Source organism: Saimiri boliviensis, chromosome 1 (assembly GCF_048565385.1).
Source record: "Saimiri boliviensis isolate mSaiBol1 chromosome 1, mSaiBol1.pri, whole genome shotgun sequence".
Lineage (NCBI taxonomy): Eukaryota > Metazoa > Chordata > Mammalia > Primates > Cebidae > Saimiri > Saimiri boliviensis.
The window spans coordinates 265,885,250-265,905,238 of NC_133449.1; the positions used below are offsets into that span (position 1 = coordinate 265,885,250).

The window sequence follows — 19,989 nt, forward strand, 5'->3', positions numbered from 1 at the left end:
TTCAGAAATAGACTACAAAGATACATACATGCTGAAGTTTACTGCAGAACTGTTTGAAAGAGCAGAACATTAGAGGTACCCTAATCATTCAGTGATAAGCCATATCTGCATGTACGAATATAGAAGAATACTATCCAAATAAAGCACATTATAAAACAATACATATGATTCCTGTTTCTTAAAAACAGTAGTATATTTGTGTGTACGCTTTTAAGAAAGAGTGTGAAAGTGCAGATGTGTCAGGCAGTATGCTTAACGGATATTAACTTACATATTCACAACAATTCAATGAGGTAGATATTACTATAATCCCCATTGTGTAGATAAAGAAACTGAGGCAGAGAGAGAGAAAGTAGCCCATCAAAGGTCACTGAGCTGGGAAGTGGCCATGTGGCTTCCACCTCAGTCCTTCTAGCCTGAACGCTTATTCCCTACCACACGCTGCTTCTCCAGCAACAGGTCTAACTCTGTTAACGGTGGTTACCTCTAGAGTAGGATTTCAATTTTTACTTTACGATCATCAATATTTACATGTGTCATTTCTAATATACAATGCACTGCTTTTGTGACTAAAAATAACCATTAAAAATGGTACACTTGTCAGGCGGGATGAACTTTGCTCCAGGTGCCACAAAAATATATAAACATGGTCCTGGTGGAAGCCTCCACTTCAGTTTGAAGCATGACAGCATGTGCTGGTAATGTATGAGTGACAGTGACAGGCACTCCAGGGAGGGATCCTTACTTTCAACTGGAGCAAGCAGGGCTAACTTTACGGAAAGACTGAAAGCTAAGCTGGACCTTGAAGGAGGTAAAGAATTCTGATGGAGCTGGGGAGGAGGGAAACATACTGAGGATGCAGTGCTGAGGGCATTAGGACGTTGAGAGAGGGCCAGGGTTTCTGCCAGGGGAGCAGCAGGCAAAAAAGCTGGTAGAGGGGCTTGTGAAGGCTGCTAAGGGTCTTATTTATTGTGCCAAGAATGTGGACTGTGTTCTCTAGGCAATGCAACGAATGTGCCAGATAAAGACACAGTATCTTCAAGGAAGACAGACATGTTACCAGCGCATTCCATTGCGACGCAGTAACTGTAATAAGGTGGAAATGCACCTACACTTCTGCAGTCTTCATTAGCAGAGGAAAGCCAGGGAAGGCTTCCTGGAAGAGGGGGTATCTGAACCAGTAAAGGTATGAACTAAAGTGGTAACACTGGGGGACTGTGGCATCAGAAAACAAAGAACAATTCTAGAAAAACTGTAAAGTGGTAGTTCTCAATTGTGGGTGCACAATAGAATCATCTAGAGAACTACAAAGAAATGTCAATTCCCAAGCCCCATTTCAGATCAATTAATTAAAGACCTCTGGGGTAAGGGGAAGGGATTGGTGGCTGGGCACTACCTCTATGCAGTGCCATTAATCTGGTGAGATAGTGCATCCTCTCAGAATGTGAACTCTAGAAATTAGAAGAGCCTAAGATGGTGTCTCACTTCAGAAGCAATCCCCGCCTCCAACCCCCACTTGCCACCTCCAATCCTCAGGCACAAACTTCCAAGTCAGAATTCATCAGGTTACTCACTCTCTTGGAAACCACGATCATATCAGCAGAAGATTTCCACAGCATTCCGAAGGAGAGATTTATTAAGTTGATAATTTAAGGGTGGAATCTCTTATTTTTCTTAGAGATACAGGATGCTTTAAATTCTCCTTTCTTATTGACATTATCTGTAAATGTTTCAAAACTTTCTTCCAAACCAGAACCGATCAAAATCACCAGCTCACTTGAAGCTGCTGAAATTAGCAAATAAGAATTTCTAACTTGTGCAGGCTCAAGCCTTGTGGAAAGCAGCGTCTCACAACAGAGCCATGTGCTGTTGCTGCTGATTTTTAATTGAAGAACAATTCCATTTTCACCACAAAAATCTTTCCATACTCAGTTCTGCAGGATTTAGCTGACCACGAGCTTAACTCCTCTAAGCCAATGATTCGTTGTGGCTGGTAAAGCAGTGGACCCAGCCTCGGCCTACATTCACAGAGGATTGGATCTAGACCCCTGTCCCGACCCAGTCACATGACATCTGGAGCACCAGGATCAGCTCTGGGAGCATAGCTGATGGCAGAGAGGCAGTCGGGATGGTGGAGGGCCTGGAGAACAGGCACAGAAGCAGCACTGGGACACTTCGCTTATGCTCAGGTGCCCAAGGGACTGCTAGCTGCTCCCCTGAGACCATCTGAAAAACTGCCATCCTAATTGTGCCAAATAACACAATTAGAACCAGCAAGTGGACCTCACAGAAAACAGACTTCATAGTCGAGGCCACCTAAAAATGGACCATTTGGTGGAGCTCCACGGCCACTTTCTGGGGCCTGGAGAGAGGATTCCTGCTGTGTGAGCAAGACTGTATGAGCTCAGAGATCCCAAGTCTCCTGGCTCCCCTCCTGCAAGCTCACCCCCTTCAGAAAGGGAAGGTTTCTGTAGATGAAAGCCTGTCAAGCACCTTTTCACCTTCACTTTCCATTTGTGAGGCCATGTTCCCCAGGTTGACTTTTGTTGGGAATTGCACAGGGCCTGACCTCAGTCTCTTTCCGCATTTAATGGTGACTCAGGTGAGAGGAAAACAATTCAGGGGGAAAAAAAGAAGGAAGAAAGGAAGGAGAGAGAGAAAGATGAAAGAAGGAAAAAGAAAGAAACGAAAGAAAGAAGAAAGAAAGAGGAAGAAGAAAGAGAGAGAGAGAGAGGGAGAACGAAAGAAAAGGGTCCTTCTTCTCTGCTAAGAGAGTTACTTCCCAGCAAGGAAGCCTGAACACTGGGGAGGGAGTGGAAGAGAAGGCTGCACCGTTCCTTCCCTAACTTGTTCCTTCACTGAGCTCACACTACCCGTTTCACTGACACCACGAATACTGCAGTCAGGAATCCATCTCCCAACCAGATGTTCAATGCCTTGAGGGCAGACATCTTAATCTTGTCCATTTTGATATCCTCCGCTCCTAGAGAAGCACCTGGCACATAACTGAATGAGTGGTCTGAAAGGGAAAGGGAAAGTTTTATGTGGTATAGCTAGACTTAAATGACTTTACACCTCACTAAAACCTAAATACACACACACACACACACACACACACACACACACACACACACACATTTAATTACCCAGATTTGCTTCCTACATGATGCAAAAGGTTTACCCCACAGATGAGTTTTTCTCACTGCATTTTACAACCTCCCTTTCTAGACAGGCATTCCTTAGCTTCCCTTCCCACATGTTTGTCATCAGCCCTAGAGAGACAATGAAGCAGGCCCAGCACGTTGGTTTCAGATGAACTGGGCCGAAGCTTTGTAATGGTTGCCTTGTTTCCAGGCCGCCATGAAGTGTGTTTGAGTGTCGAGAGGAGACAGTCCACCTCAAGTTTTGGTCAGCCAGAAAAGCTGTGCTCTCAGCATGGGTGCAGCATGTGGAATTTGCTGCCCCGTGGAATCCAGGGTGCCACACACTCGGGCTGAGTTTCTCAGAAAAGAAGGGGCAGTTGTATAACCAATGATAATATTTAGAATTATGCAGCTGTGATAGGGTAATTGAATTCCATGCTGCAGGGCAGAAACCTATCCCTTCCAGTAATGAGGAAGGAATTCTCGCTGGCTCCCATGTTGTTACTGGATTAATTTTATGGTTTCTTTAATTTACCTTAAAAGGACAGTGGTTGCTGCAGGGATCACAGACAAATGAGACTTGTGGAATCTGGAGCCTCAGTTCGATGCCCCTAACTTGAAGCTCTGTCCTCTTGGTCTAGAATTTTCATTTATACAATGGGAACCGCCAGAGGACAGCTCTTGCTGCTATTCTTACCGCCAACAGCTACCACTAACTGAGCACATACTATGTGCTCATAAATGCTCACAACAACCTTGTGACACAGGTATCCTATCACTTACATTTTACAGAGAATGAAAGGGAAGCCTAAAGAAACTCCTTGCCTGAGATAGTTTTTTCCAACACAATGTGGGGGTGGGTGTTGGGGGGGCAGGTGGTGAAATCTACAGCTCTTTTTCTTGACCACAAATTGCTCAGAGTATTCAAACAGCCTCAGCTATACCCCAGAGCCGTGGCAATGCATAGTTTAAGATATTACATTTCTCTTAAGTGATTCTGACTCTTTTTGGAAGCCCTTGAAAACCCTTCAGATGCTCAAGATTTAAGAATTGTCCAGCTCTCTTGTGCTAAATGAAATTACAAAACTTTAGTTCATCCTTACTGTAACTGAAGTATGGTCCTCTGAAGCCAAAGGACCATACTTCGAGGTACAACATTCATTATTTTTACTCTTGTTATTTTCTCAAGTAAGAAAGCCCTTTGCGGGTGATACCAGCTTGTTGCCTTCAACAGTCATTGAGTTCCACATTCGAGTGAAGTCACTGGTCTATAGATTTGAAAGGAAGCTGCCCAAATAATATGTGACACATCATGGAGCTTGTCACGTGGACAGGAGGACCAGGCAGGCAGGTGTGGTGTTTTGTTTTTCAGGTTTTTGAATTTATTTGTTTTATTTTGGATTTTAAAAAAAAGTATTATTAGACTTTTCCAAGGACAAATAGGTTCCAAAGATCTCTTGTCCTTGGAAATGTTAGGAAGAAGCTGGACAGTCACTTGGAAGGGGCGCTGCAGGAATGGCTGGACCAGATGAGTGCTTCCCAAAGCGGGGTAGGTACAGTGTTCTGGAGGTGTGGAAACCCTTCCTTAATTAATATTAAATCACAGTAGAAAGTCATTATTTTCAATTCTCTTTTGAGTCCTTGGATTACAGGAAAGACAGTCTTATTTTGGTGCTAACGTGTATTTAATATCTTCTTAACATTTGCTGATTTCCTCTCTTATTTATTTATTTATTTTGAGACAGAGCCTGGCCTTTTTGCCCAGACTGGAGTGCAGTGGCATGGTCTTGGCTCACTGCAACTTCAGCCTCCTAGGTTCAAGTGATTCTTGTGCCTCAACCTTCCAAGTAGCTGGGAATACAGGCGCGTGCCACCACGCCATGCTAATTTTTATACTTTTAGTAGAGATGGAGTTTCATTATGTTGACCAGGCTGTTCTCAAATGCCTGACCTCAAGTGATCTGCCAGCCTTAGCCTCCTAAAGTGCTGGGATTACAGGCATGAGCCACCACGTACTGCCATTTAAAAACACTACAAGAGTTGGGGAGTGGGGTCTTAGGCTCTCAGAGCCTTTGTTAGGCAATTATATCAATTTAAAATTCCTAACATTGTTACTTATCTCCTTCATATAACAAGCAATAGGAGGTTTCCATTTTGGCTAATGATTGTAGGTTTTGGAAGAAGAGTATGTTTATTTAAAGAAAATATTAAGTAAATGGGACTAAAGTGGTACCTATGATGGAAAATTCTGGATTAGCTGACTTTAGGATGGAGATGCCTTGACATGAAAATCAGATTTGAAATCATAGTCTTAAAAATCAACTTGTCTCTTTCTTGTTGGGAGTACAGAGAATGAGTCTTATCTCCTTTTAGTGAAGGAACTGGAATGGGAATCTGCTGACATGTATTGTGTGAATTAAGGGATGAGGGAAAACTCTCTCCTCGGCACCCAATACACATCCTCTTGGGGACTGTATCCTTGTTTTCATGCATCCCCAGAGTCTGACATAGTAAGAGTGCAATAAACAACTGTGAAGGAATGAATGACTGTTAAGTGAGAAATTTCCTCCGTTTGATAGTCCTGCCTCCAAGGTGTCCTGCCCTAGGTCCCAGACACTGTCGCTTTTACTCCTCTCTCACCTCTTTTACTTACGTTATGCCCAACTCCACAGAGCTTGCTTGTCAAAAGTTGTGCTCCCCACTTCCAGAAAACTGGGGTGACACCAAAGATTTCTTCTGAGGTAAGTGATTGAAGGGGAATGCACACTTAGAATGAGAAAAGAAGAAAGCACTAGTTTTCTGAAAAGATTCAGAACTGAGGAGGTAAAAGTTATGGCTATACAGCACAACCAGATGTGACATTTAGTTATTATCCAGTAAGTTTAATCAGGCTAAGTCAGCCAAACCAACTCATATTTCTGGCATGAAATCTCTAGTTTGGCTGCCTATCCTGCCAAATCAATAGAAACTGGCACCTAACTCCTATTTTATTGTGTGGTGTGTTGGCATAGACATAGTCTTCTTGTTCAAAAAATAGGTACTTGAGTACAAATCTGGCCATTAGGCGTTCTCCCAGCTTCTTTCTGGCAGCCTCTGGAATGCTAATACACACCAGGGAAGTTTGGAAAGATTGAAGTTTCAAATTCAGGAAAAAGGGAACATGGCTTACAAGGGCGATGGAGCCACAGCTCATAAAACATGGATGTTTCAAGTAAAAAAACACAACCTATATGTCTCCGAATTTAAATGTGGCTTTACTACACTTAGTCATACAGCATGTTTTCTAGAATCTTCCACAATAAAATGCTCAGTCCAAGAAATACAATAATAATTTTATGTATTTCAGTTTTTGTCTACACAGACCCTGGGACAATTAAACTGAGGAGCATCAAGTCTATATTTTCCCACTGGGAAATATTTAGTATGGGAGTGTGACCTCTGAGTTCTTACTCTAGTGTTCCTTCTGGTGCAGAAAAGACCAGGATGGCTACTACACAATGCAGTTATTCCCAGAAGATGGAGAGAAAAGGCTTTTCAATAGCAATTTGTTTTGTAAACATGATGTTCAGTAGCTAATTCCACATTCTCAGGTAAGTTTTGGCACAGGACTGCCAATGGTTGGATGAGTCAACATATGAAACCCAGAGATAGCTTGATGGGCACACAAGGTTAGCAGGACATGTCTCGTAATGAATAGCACTGACATTCAAACCTGAGTTCTAATACTGGTAGCCTGAGGGTTGGAATGGGCCTACAGATGTACCGTGTTTGCTTTGCAGTGTTTTGTTTTGTGAATTGTATCCAAAAATCTGCTGGTTCTTTAAAAATTTGAGATTTCTGGATACTTTTGAAAACTGGGAAGATCTGGGCCTTGCCTCAAGTCTCTTTGCCTTCCTTTCGCCACATTGTTCTGTAGTCGGGTCCTTCTCTGCCTATCATCATACTTGTCCCTCTGATTTCTCTTGTTGAAGAGAAGTATCTCTCTGTACCCATGACTCTATCAACATAGGAAAACAAAAAGTAGCCTGAAAGGGCAGCTTCATGTACATATGTCACCCACTGGGCCACTGGAGGCATTCGAGGTTGCCTTTCCACTCTAAAATAATGGAGCCTGACTCTGTTTCTTCCCCAGGCAACATAACTCCAGTAACATTTCCCGGTATCCTCCAGGGGTCTGTGTCATTTGTAAAAGTTCCTCCCTTCCTATTACAACTGGGTCATCCCCTCATTTGGGTTAGAACTATTGTATTCAAAACCATAAAGGACATTCTTATTAAATCAATCATTCATTCCATTTGATCATAAATATCTAAATTACTGTGTCATTTGGAAATTACTCATTTCAGACTAATACCTTAAAAAGATCTTGGGCAAACTAAATTATGCCCCTCAGGCTCTTTGTCTTAACACAATCCTGGATAAGAGCTAAAACTCTCTTAATGGTCCAATTTGGCAACACTCCCAACTTGCAATTAGGTTACATTTTTAAAAGTTCATTTTATATTAGTTGTTTGCAGCTTATAATTCCCTTCTCTTTGACAATATTATAAATGTTGACAATTTTTCCAAATTTTGACCAAAAATTCCTCTTTAGCTATACAAAGGGATTGCATCATAGTTTTTTTTTTTTCTGCAAAATTACACAACCAAAGGTCTTATTTCCTCAATAAAGTTGTTTGTTATTAGGTATTTAAAAAACATCAGGAAATTCCACTCCAAGGTGGTGGTCAACTGGGACTGCTAGTAAGGGGAAGTAACGCTTCTCTAATTACATCACATAAGGGCTTTTCTCTTTTAAAGAGTAACTCAGTGGGTTTTCAGCACAGTTAAGAGAAAGCAGAAACCTCTAAACATCGGTTCCACCCTTGAAGAGAATGTATAAAGGATCCAGAACCCCTCAGTTTGTGTACAGGAAGCTTTTAGGCACTCAATCCAGATGCCCGGCCAGCAGGGATGGTGAGGAGAGACTCTGCTCTACCACAGAAAGTGTCAGATGTGGGTTCTGCCTTACAAGTGCTTTCTATGAAGAGAGTGTTTTCCAGAAAAATGTCAGCATATGGATAATAAAATAAGCATGTGCCCTCATGTCTGCATGAATATAGCTTTGGTGGTAAGAATTGTAGCTGCTGTGATTACCCCTGGTCAGCAATGGACCATCCCAGCTTCACAGACAAGTACACCAAATCAACTCCAGGACTGTTTTATGGGCAATTCATTCTTCAATGAAAGCACGTGTACATGCAATCACTTGTTTAAAGCTCTGGACAAGTGGAAACCAGCAGAGACCTGCAAGGCATTGAGGAAAAATCTGACATAGTTCCTGTCCAAGTAATAGCCAGCCCTCCAAGGCATGTAATAGAATGTTGCTCCATGACTTTCGAGTTGTACTATGAAGTTCTCATTACACAGAGATCTTGAAAGCAGAGTATAAATATCCTTGAGAACTCCCTGGGACGAGGAAGGATTCTCAGTGGCAGCTCACATAGAGGCAGAGTGGTATGCCCAACAGGGGAACAGTGAGCCAAGAGTGGAAAAGAGAATAGGGTCAGTAATACCTGAGTTCTGGGCTTTATCTACAAACCCAGAAATCATCCCGCTGGGGCAGTGTCTATGGAAATTCCTTCTCCAAGTCAGAGATGTGCTGTGGGGAAAGAGAAGAGTGGGCAGGAAGGAATGTACAGTAACATTTTTCTGCAACTTCTTGGCTCCATCTGTTTTCACCAGTCGCATAGACAAATGACTCTTTCACCTTTTCCCATGCAGGAATAAATGATTATCTCACTGTCATAGAAAATAGAATCCTATCCTGCAAAGCTTCCACTTGGGAAAAATCCAAGTGTCCACTGATAAAATATTCAGATAGGGAAATCTCCCGCCCCCTCCCCCTTCTCCCACCAGCATAAAAGGTAATGGGGGTGGGAGGCAACTGGAGAAGGAAATGAAATCATGCGGGTACACCAGGAAAAGATAAGTGTTGGTGGCAGCAGAGTTCGTGAGTGTTGTGGGCATTACCTCTTGATGAGGCTTCCAAGAAGGCTCCCGTTCAAGTCCTGGTGGTTCTGAGAACAAGCATTCTTGCATCAATAGCTAATAGGCTGTCCAACCAGATGTTATCTGGGTGGGATAAGAGGGTGAGAAAACAGACCTGTTGTACGCTGTTGTCAACTACATCACTGTGGTCAGAGAAGGCTGGTGGTGTGGTGTTTAGCAGGGCACCTCGTTCACAGTGAGGCGGTCCAGATTACGTTGCTGTTTAAATTCGTTTCCTCTTGTGATTGGTAAAATACGAGAGTTATAATCATTCATGCATTACTAAAGCCTCCTTTCCACCATTTTGAAGGGACTTTTTTTTTTTTTCCTAGAACAGAGCATGCATCCAGCAGAAACCTAAAGCATTGGCTTTTCTAAGCAATCTTTTGCAATAAGCACACTTAAAAACAAACCAACCAACAACTGCTTATGGTACCTGTGACAAGACTGGAGATGATAAGTGGTAAGACCAGCATCTGTAACATCCTCATCAGAAGTTCCCCAGGGAAGGAGAAGTACTTGACTTCCCGGTAGCTCATTCTGTATGGTCGGAGGGCAAATCCAAGGATTGTACCTGAAGGAAAAAAAAAAAAAAAGAAAACTTGAGTCTTTTTTGGAACAGAAGCAACAGTTCTAGCAAAATGAGCATGTATTTGGCTGGTGGTTGCATTGGTTTAAGCAGCAAATATCTGCGCTGCTTTAGGAGCAAGAGCTGTATCTGTCTTTGCAGTCCTTACCTGTGAGGGTCTGGCTGAATTCATGGCTTCAAACAGAACTTATAGAAAAAAAACTATTTCTGGTTTGAACAAATAACAAAATCCCTTGATCTAACCTGAATGCAGTGGAACTCATTCTGACGTGGCTCAATACAGAGTTACAAAGATTGGGGCATAATTAGGAAACAAGTATTCACGAACAGGTGATATAGAAAAAAGGCTTTATTTTAATTAAGTTCCTTTATAACAACAGATGTTAGAATTGCTAGCATAATCATTTTAAAAGGATAGTGTGATTTTATTTTTTTCCAATTAGAAAAACCCCTCCTGCTCACATTGTTAATCCACTTTCATCATCTCCCTGTCTTCACACCGCATTTTCTCCCTCTGTCTGCATGGCCCTGACATTGCCTTGGTAACTGGATTGTACAGACTTGTTAGTTGCTGGCAAGAGAAGACTCCAAAATGAACAGAGATTTCTCTACCCAAAAATTTCCCTGAAAACATGGGCAAATATAGAGGAAAGAGAAAGCAATTTTCCCCTTAACTTTCCCTCTACAACTGGAACTTTACAATCTTCTTAGAATGAGAAATGTACATGTAAATCAAATCATGCATGATAATGATTGAAATGTTCATAAATTAATAACTGTATTGGTGTTAATAAAAGTGTGAATTTTTTTTTTTTTTTTTTTTTTTTTTTTTTAGATGGAGTTTCACCCTTGTTACCCAGGCTGGAGTGCAATGGCGCAATCTTGGCTCACCGCAACCTCCGCCTCCTGGGTTCAGTCAATTCTCCTGCCTCAGCCTCCTGAGTAGCTGGAATTACAGGCATGCGCCACCATGCCCAGCTAATTTTTTGTATTTTTAGTAGAGACGGTGTTTCACCATGTTGACCAGGATGGTCTCGATCTCTTGACCTCATGATCCACCCGCCTCGGCCTCCCAAAGTGCTGGGATTACAGGCTTGAGCCACCGCGCCTGGCCAAAAGTGTGAATTTACTCCCTCTCCTCTTTCCCTAATTTACTTTCTTTGCCAAAGAAAATTTACTTATGCCAGTAATGCCAATGTTGTTAAAGTTCTTGCCTTGCTCTTATTACTGAAACAAGTGATTCCAGTTTTTAAAAAGGTTGATTTAAGTTATAGAGAAAATAGCATGCCCAGCACTGAGTTAACTAGGAGCTGAAGGCTGGGGGTAGTGGGGTGGTAGGGGAGGCAGGAATAATACTGGGTTGGCACAGCTCCTCCAGAGGAGGCAAGAAGCCTTCTACCGAAACTGAACTATCTTAACTTTTTATGAAATGGGACACAAAGTTCATCTGAATTGTCACTGCAACTCCCATTTCAATTCTTGGGTCTCAGCAACCATGAAGAATCTATTTTTTTTTTTTTTTCCTCTATACTGTGATATTCTATTAAGAATCTGAATCTATGTGGCTAAAAAAACCCCAGCTGACCCAGTTCTCAGGGTCTTCAGGAAAATGTTTATTGTTTTTTTCCAACGCAACAGTAATACGGTTAAGAGAGAAAGTCGATTTGGAAAATGCAGAAAGATGGGGCAAAAACCTGCCCGTATTGGTTCTATCGCTGAAATAAACAGCAAATAATGAATGCTGAACGAGCTCTTGCTATATGCCAGGCGTTACCTAGGTTAGCAAATTTAATCCTTGCAACAACTCCAGGAGGTGGGTTGTTATCTATTTTACCACCAACTTACTGAGGGAGAAACCTAATCACAGTAAACTTAAAACTTGTTCAAAGTCAAATATACTCAAGTAGCAGAGCTAGGATTTAAACATAGGCAGTTTGGACCCAAATCCCAGGTTCTTAACCCTTTTATGTGTTTCCTCTTCTCCTGTAAAGCAAAGGCAACCACTTAGTGCATCAGTTGAGTTCTTTCCAGAATGTTCCAATACACAGTTAAACACACGGAAATCACACGGAGTATGCTTTTCCATATACCGCCACCATAAACATCACTTTTAGGTCTCCTGATACCAGATTCATTCACTGTATCAACAGGCTTTACTTAGTCCTTGTTCTGTTATTGAACACTTAGGTTGCTTGGCAGTTTTCACTTTTATGAAGAACGTTATGATGAATATACGAAGGCTATTTTACATCTGGGAATTTTTTTTAAATGTAGTTTTAGAGAAAGGGAACCAATACCTCAAAGGATATGACTACCTTAGTCCATATTACCAAATTGCTTTCTGCGCGGGTTGGCCAGAAAGCTTAATGCTCCGCTCCACTAGTGAATGAGGCTTTATTTCTGCACCCCCAGGAGCAGAGTATTATCATAAAAAGATGTTAAAACAAGCAAAATTTGCTAATGTAATGAGTTAATAGTATATATTTTGTTTTCTTTTGTATTTACTTAACATCTAATGATGTTGATTATTTTTCCTAATCGTATTTTCTCCCAGCTTCTATTAGATCCTAATCATTTAAGAGTCTATGTACGTGTGTGTGTGCGTGTGTGTAAATATTGGGTAGAGTATTTTATATAATAAAGATAATTGCCCTTTGCCTATGTATAAAATACTTGCTATAACTATTTTTCTGGTTTGTTTGCCTTATATTATTACATTAGACATGTAAAGGTATTTTGCATTTTTGTAACATTATGTTTGTGCACCTTTTTTATTAGGTAATTTCTTCATGAGTTTACACATTTTAATTTCCCTACCCCCTCTCAAGTTTGATAGAACTTAAGTTCATTTTTCTTTCTTTTTTTGCTTTTTTTCTTTCAAAATATTTAACTTTCAGTCTTCCTGAAACTCAATCTGGGGTAAGACATTTAATTCTGATTTACAATGTGAGTTATTTAACGTAGCAGCATCTATAATATACAGGAATTAATAAAGAATTTGGTTATATCTGTCCCAGGTTCAAGCGATTCTCCTGCCTCAGCCTCCTGAAGTAGCTGGGACTACAGACATGTGTCACTACGCCTGGCTAATTTTCATATTTTTAGTAGAGATGGGGTTTCACCATATTAGTCAGGCTGGTCTTGAATCCTGATCCACCTGCCTTAGCCTCCAAAAGTGCTGGGATTACAGGCGTGAGCCACCTCACCCAGCCCAATCAAATTAATTTAACTAGAATTGATTATGTGTTTTCTGATCTTCATTTAAATGCATTTAAACACTTGACATTCAATTATAACAAAACATGTGCATAGTAAACAAGGGGCTCATTTTGGTCATCTGGAATTTGAACATATCAAGCTGTTAGAGGCATTTTAGATATTCTTCAAACAACAGTTGAAGACCAGGCTTGGTTTTACAAATTCGTGTTCAAGTTGGCTGTTCGTTGTTAGAAATGTACTTGCTTACACACAGTAATATTTCCAAGGGTAGACAGGATCCTGTCTAGTCCGAAAAACTTCTCTTATTTATAATATATAAATAATTGATAGAATAGCTGGTCTGCTAATGACATAGTCTCTAGGAGCAAGAGTCAAATGAGTGCTGATGAAGGAAGCAATTTTTCTAAATATTAGGTGCACTTGAACTCATCTCCCGGAGTCTTACCTGTGCCTACACTATCTCTACTCCCACTGGTACAATGACACTGGCTGTGTATACGGCCTCTTCCTCTACTTGGGTGTTCCACTACCTTCTCTCCTTTTACCCCATCAAGTCCTGCACTTACTCAGTGCAACCAATTTTTATTTAGGTGTTAGGAGGGAAAATAAGCCAGCACCATGGATGAATTCTGAGCAATGTATGAATGACAGAGTCCATTACCTGCCTAACAGATGTCTAACAGAACAACACAAGACAGTCAGGAAAGCAAAGTCTCAAGAAGTAATGATATTTTGTGTGTTTCTCTCCTTACAGTCAAAAAGCTGGTCTTGCTGGGAAGCACAGTCCCGTAATTAGCTATTCTGGGATGTGTCTCTATTTCTTTACATTCCTCAATACAACACCTACGTTGTCTAAAAGCTCTTCTCTATAGTAGGAGGACATTATTTCTCTACTGTAGGACATCTCTTCTCTGTAGAGAGGAGACATCATTTATTTATAAGGGATAGTTTCAAGTCAAAAGTTTTGAAGAGAAGTGTTATTTAGAGTGATAGTAGATTCAGACACATTTTGAATCGTTTTTGTCTCTGACTATGCTTTGGTTGGTTTACTATCTCTGGGATTACCAGGCAGCCTATTTCTACTCTTGAAAAAGATGAGATTACATTGGGAAAGAGGAATGCATATTGAGCTCTTACTATGTGTTAATGGTGGTGTTTAACCCTTATCACAACTTTATGAGGTAGATACTTTTTTTTTTTTTTTTTTTTTTTTTTTTTTTTTTTTTTGAGACGGAGTTTTGCTCTTGTTACCCAGGCTGGAGTGGAATGGCGCGATCTCGGCTCACGGCAACCTCCGCCTCCTGGGCTCAGGCAATTCTCCTGCCTCAGCCTCCTGAGTAGCTGGGATTACAGGCACGTGCCACCATGCCCAGCTAGTTTTTTGTATTTTTAGTAGAGACGGGGTTTCACCATGTTGACCAGGATGGTCTCGATCTCTCGACCTCGTGATCCACCCGCCTCGGCCTCCCAAAGTGCTGGGATTACAGGCTTGAGCCACCGCGCCCGGCCCCGAGGTAGATACTATTGTATCTATTTTATTTTGTTTTCTTTTTTGAGATAGAGTCTTATTCTTATCACCCAAGTTGGAGTACAGTGGCAAGATCTTGGCTCACTGAAACCTCCACCTCCTGGGTTATGCAACTCTCATGCCTCAGCCTCCTGAGTAGCTGTAATTACAGGCATGAGCCAACAGGCCCAGCTAATTTTTGTATTTTTAGTTGAGACAGGGTTTCGCCTTGTTGGCCAGGCTGGTCTCAAACTCCTGACCTCATGTGATCCACCTGCCTCGGCCTCCCAAAGTGCTGAGATTACAGGCGTGAGCCACTGTGCCAGGCCTTGTATCTATTTTAAAGATTAATAAACTGATGCTCAGAAGTCAGTTAACTTTCTCAAACTTATAGTTCTCACAAGTGGTTGACTCAGGGTTCTAAACAAAGCCCAGTGCCCTTTCCACTACTCTTTTAATGCCTCTCAAACACAAATACGTCCTTGTAGCCTGGGCCTGAGTATAGTTCTCAAATGAGTCTGGCTCCTGGGTCTTTAGCATCTTGAACTCCTACATGGTACATGACCTGGAGGAATAACCTTGGATCTCCTAGACATGTCCTGCAAGCACCCAGCACAACTTGGAACCCTTTACAGGTCTTCTTACTTGTTGAGGATCTCAAAAGTGGCAGAGCCACTTTCAAAAATACCTATTCCAAATCTCTTTTTATGATTTAAATAAATTTACGTAAAGTTTATTAATTGAAATAGTCTGCCTTTCCCTCCACTGCACATATTTTCAATCACTAGAAGCCATCAGTAATAACGTGAAAAGGACATTTAATGAAGAATTTGATGAAGACCCGTGTCAACATTTGTGTCCTTAACAGTAACAGCTCCTAGACATTGACCACGTGGCAGATGCCAAGTCCTGGCAAGCACATTGCCTCAAACATTGCATCGAGGCCAGGACTATTATTATTATCCACACCTCACAGATGAGGAATCAGAGTCATTGAACGGGCATGTAAATTGCCAAAACCACACAGCTGGCAGGCTGGTGCCACAGTAGGCTTAAAGAGGGGTCACGTGCTCACCCAAGTCTATGGCGTGGCTGAGGTGGGCCTGACACCCACACTGTCCAACTCCAGGGTCCAGACTCACCCACTCTACTGTCCTCACAGCCTCTCAGCAACCATGGTACTGACTGAAGGAGCCTAAGTGGGTACACAATATTTTGCCTACTTTTTCATCTATTTTGAATGAGATTAACTAAATCTAGAGCTTAAGTTGGGGAAAAGTTTTGTTGATTTTACTTAACAAAGTCAACAGCTAGCTGTTCTCAACTCATTGCTGAATAAATAAACAAGCATCATTTTTCATCAGCTTTCTGCTTCTACAAGCCACGTTAGAGGTGAAGCCGGAGGTAGGGTCAGCCAGCTATCAGCACCAAATCAAGAGAAATGCTGTGTATACGAAGGCTGCTTTTCTTGGTAAGCAGTTCTGGTTCCTGATTACATTCTAGCCCAGCAATGAAAAAGCCTTCCTGAAAACACAGTCTGATGCATAGACTTCTCAGAGCTCTCTTCGCTCTGACCTTCCAACCAAGGAGAGGTAGCGCGACCAGTCTTTCTCTGCGGTAAAGCAGCTCACCCTTTGCAAAACTGAGCTCCATTAGTGGTCACTTATTTGAAACACATCGATTAATGGTCCCACAGCCAACAAAAAGCTTTACGGCCACCAGATCCTCAGTGCTAAAGAACAAGTCCTTTATTATAGATTACTCTGCAAAAATAGCAATGAAAATAAAAATAACTTCCTAGCAGGATTTGTTAGAGCTCAAACAAATTTTGCAAAGTTTGCATCTAGGTGATGTTATACAATATATGGATGTCATGAGTAATATTCAGATCGTGTACCCCTGGTTAACAATATGAATTAAGATTTCTGTTTTACTCCAGTGTTAGTATCTTAACAAGATTTCTATAATCTAGAAAATATCTTGACTAGAATGTTTAAGGTGATCAGAATTAACGGTGCTGGATAAATGCTATCAACAAAGTCGCACTTTTGCTTAAATACTTTCTTTTTGTTAATGTAGAAAGTTCAAGAAAGGAGTCCTTCTAGGGTTCCTTGTTTTCTCTGGGAAGTCTATAACAACAAATGCTTCTTTGGAAGATTAAATATCATCTCACTTTCTAAACTAAGACACAATGTGTACACAGGAGCCTCAGAAAGAACACATCATAGGTTTGCTTTTTAAGACCAAACACACAATAAGTTAAAAGCTAAAGACCTACTTTAAGAATTTGATCCCCTTTTAATCTGATAAAACTAATGAAAATATTAAGGTGCCAGAAAATATTTAAGAGTGAAAGGATGAGGCATAGTTTGAAGTAAAATTTAGACCAAATCACACTACTTAATTTTTGGGAGTTTGAAAGAGTAAAATTTTACTAACGTAGCTCCTCTAACTGCAAACTTTGTCATGAACAACTTGGCAGCCTTCTAAGAGTTATTACTATGCAAAATCTTCCCAAAAAAAAGAGGTAGTGCTCCAAAGGAGCTCAAATGTCAAAAGGAAATCTCAAAGCAATGGAGGCAATGATCTTGACAGAAAGACCTAGCATTCTGAGGCCAACCACAAGAAAACTACCAAGTGCCTGACCAAGATGAGCCAGCCAGCTCTTTGAGCATTAGTGCTGCAGGAAGGCCAGAAGACATTTGTACCCATTGCCCAGAAAAACCTCATCCTGCAGATCTTTAGCCAGAAGGGAGACCATGATGTCTGCTTTAATGGCTCAAGGAAAATCATAGCATCAAATATTTTTGTTGACAGTACACCACTCACTGGTTTTACATGACAAAAATGTTGCTATTTCACAGTTAGAATCTTTCCATTTAAGTAGCAACACAAAAACCAAACTTGCACTAATTTGTCTCAAGTTTACAATAATTTAATGTACAATTGTCATATAATCACAGGAGTGTCATCCTATCACCTCTGCCACATTCTGTTAGTTAGAAGTAATAAGTCCCACCCACACTTGACAAGTGAGCTATATGTGGCAGTTAGGGGTCAATCTAACATGCAAAGTTCTCTGGGCCTCTTTACCAGCCTGTTTCTATCTTCATAGAGAAGATGCTCTACAAATGTTTAAAGAACAGATGATGTAGGATTCTAGTCCTAGCCCTGCCCTTACTCCTCATGTGACCCTGGATAAATAAGTCTATTGCCTTCTGTGCTTCAATACTTTTTTTCTAATTTGTAAATGAAGACGTTTCCAAGATTAAAAAGTCACTCTCCTTATTGGCTGGCCTACTGCAGTTGACTTCTAACTGGTTTCTCTGCCTCCACTTCACCTCTCTCCAGCCTATTCCCAAAAGAACACTGAGACCTAGGTCAGGATCTCACTCCCCTACTCATTCCACTGACTTCTCCTCTCATGTAGAGTCAAAGCCCAAGGCCATGCAATCAACGGCTTCTCCTGGCCAGCCTCCCTAGATCCACCTTGCCTCAGAATCAATCTCCTACTCCGCTCCCTCTCACCTGTTTCCACACTTGCCTCCTTGTCATTTCTCCATTACCTTAGACATGATCCCCCTTTCTGGTCCTTGCGCTGGCTCTTCCTTCTGCCTAAAACACCGTTCCCACATAGTGACAAAGTTTACCTCCTTTAAGACTTAGCTCAGCCAGGTGCAGTGACTCAATCCTGTAACCCCAGCATTTTGGGAGGCCAGAGAGGGCAGATCACTTGAGGTCAAGCACTGGAGACCAGCCTGGCCAACATGGCAAAACCCTGTCTCTACTAAAAATACAAAAATTAGCCAGATGTGGTGGCGTACACCTGTGGTCCCAGCTATTCATGAGGCTGAAGCAGGAGAATCACTTGAACACGAAAGGCAGAGGTTGCAGTGGGCTGAGATAGTACCACTGCACTCCAGCCTGGGTGACAGAGTGAGACCTTGTCTTGAAAAGAAAAAAGAAAAGAAAAGAAAAGAAAAAGACCTAGTTCAAATGTCACCTTCTGAATGAGGTCTACCCCAAACTTTCTTCTCTCTTGCTGGCTTTGTTTTGATAGTTCCTATCATCTTCCAAATACAGTATAATTTTCTAGTTTATTATGCTTGTTGTTTATTATTGTCTATGCCTGCTAAATGTAAGCTCTACAAAGTTAGGATTTTGGGGGGGGGGGAATTTTTGGTCAGTTTTGTTCACTGACCTATATCCATCCCCTCAAACAGTTCCCAGCACACAGTAGGTGCTTAATATGTTGTTGAACGAATGAATAAACATGAATTATTTTCTTTCAGATGAGCAAGATCTACAGTGCCTGGCCCCCAGATGGTGTTGAGCATACTTCCTGAATGCAGGAATCTTTGTCCTATGCTCCTTAGTAAATCTGATTTTCTACTGCACTTCCTGAGCATAGTAGCCTGCCCCAAGGAATATCCCCTCTGTACAAAACCGTGTGATTTTGCTCTCATGGTCTGTGGGACTAGACCTTGACTGAATTATGACTTCTCACGGGCTTAGCTTTCTAACTTCACAAATGAGGAGTGATAGCTCTGGATCCCAAATTTGCTCCAAAGGTGGGTTTTTTTTTAGCAGAAGGGAGAGTAAGTGTGATACTGTAGAAAAACCACTCTGGGCCCGATTTTCTGTCAGTAACTTAGGGTAGGAGATGCTTTATGTGAATGATTTAATCTTCACATCAAACTGGTAGGATTTAATATAAGTATCTCCTTAATGAAAAGATTGAGGCCTAGAAAGAATAACCCACCTGCCCAAGGTTGTGCTGCAGTAGGTGACATGAGAGGATGGGGTTACAAGCTTAGGCCTTCTGGTTTCCATATCTTCAAATCACATAATCTCTTTAGGCATTTTTTCTTTTTTAAAAAAAATCTGCAAAAGAGATCAATTGGAACGATGGTATCTAAGATCCTCTTGAACTTTAAGTTCTGAGTTTAGAAGAACCATGCATATCAAAAGCATTATAAATCTTAGCTGCTTATAATCTTGTTTCTGCTAATGAATTCTAAACTCCTTGATAATACACATGAGAGCATTTAAGGAGCCATAAAATACTTTGGCAGTTTAGCCATTACAATTATCATGGCAGTTACGCAATAATTATTTGAGGAATCAAATACAAATTTCTATTTCAGGAATTGGCCCAATTTGGAGAAATCATAAGCCTGTCTCATGCCAGCTTGTTGAAGTTGGTGAACATAAATTTCCATTCACTTATTTTCATTATTGTTAGAGATAGTGTCTTACTTGGTTGCTCAGGCTCACCTCGAACTCCTGGCCTCAAGCGATGTTCCTGCCTCAGCCTTCTGAGTAGCAAGGACTACAGGTGCATGCCACCACACCCACCTGGCTAATTTAAAAAAAAATTTTAGAGACAGGGTCTTGCTATGTTGCCCAGGCTGGTCTCAAACTCCTGGCCTCAAGTGATCCTCCTGCCTTAACTCCCTGAGTTGCCGGTATTACAGGAGTGAACCACTGCACCAGGGTGC

General features: G+C 41.4%; 1 protein-coding gene across 1 annotated transcript in view; it reads right to left on the minus strand.

Annotated features, from left to right (window-relative positions):
• The window catches only part of SLC1A3 (solute carrier family 1 member 3), an 81,549-nt gene that overhangs the window by 47,276 nt on the left and 14,284 nt on the right, over nucleotides 1-19,989 (minus strand). The window contains exon 3 of the mRNA XM_003925918.4: nucleotides 9,610-9,747. Coding sequence (XP_003925967.1) covers nucleotides 9,610-9,747 — 138 coding nt within the window. The remainder of the gene's footprint in view (nucleotides 1-9,609; nucleotides 9,748-19,989) is intronic.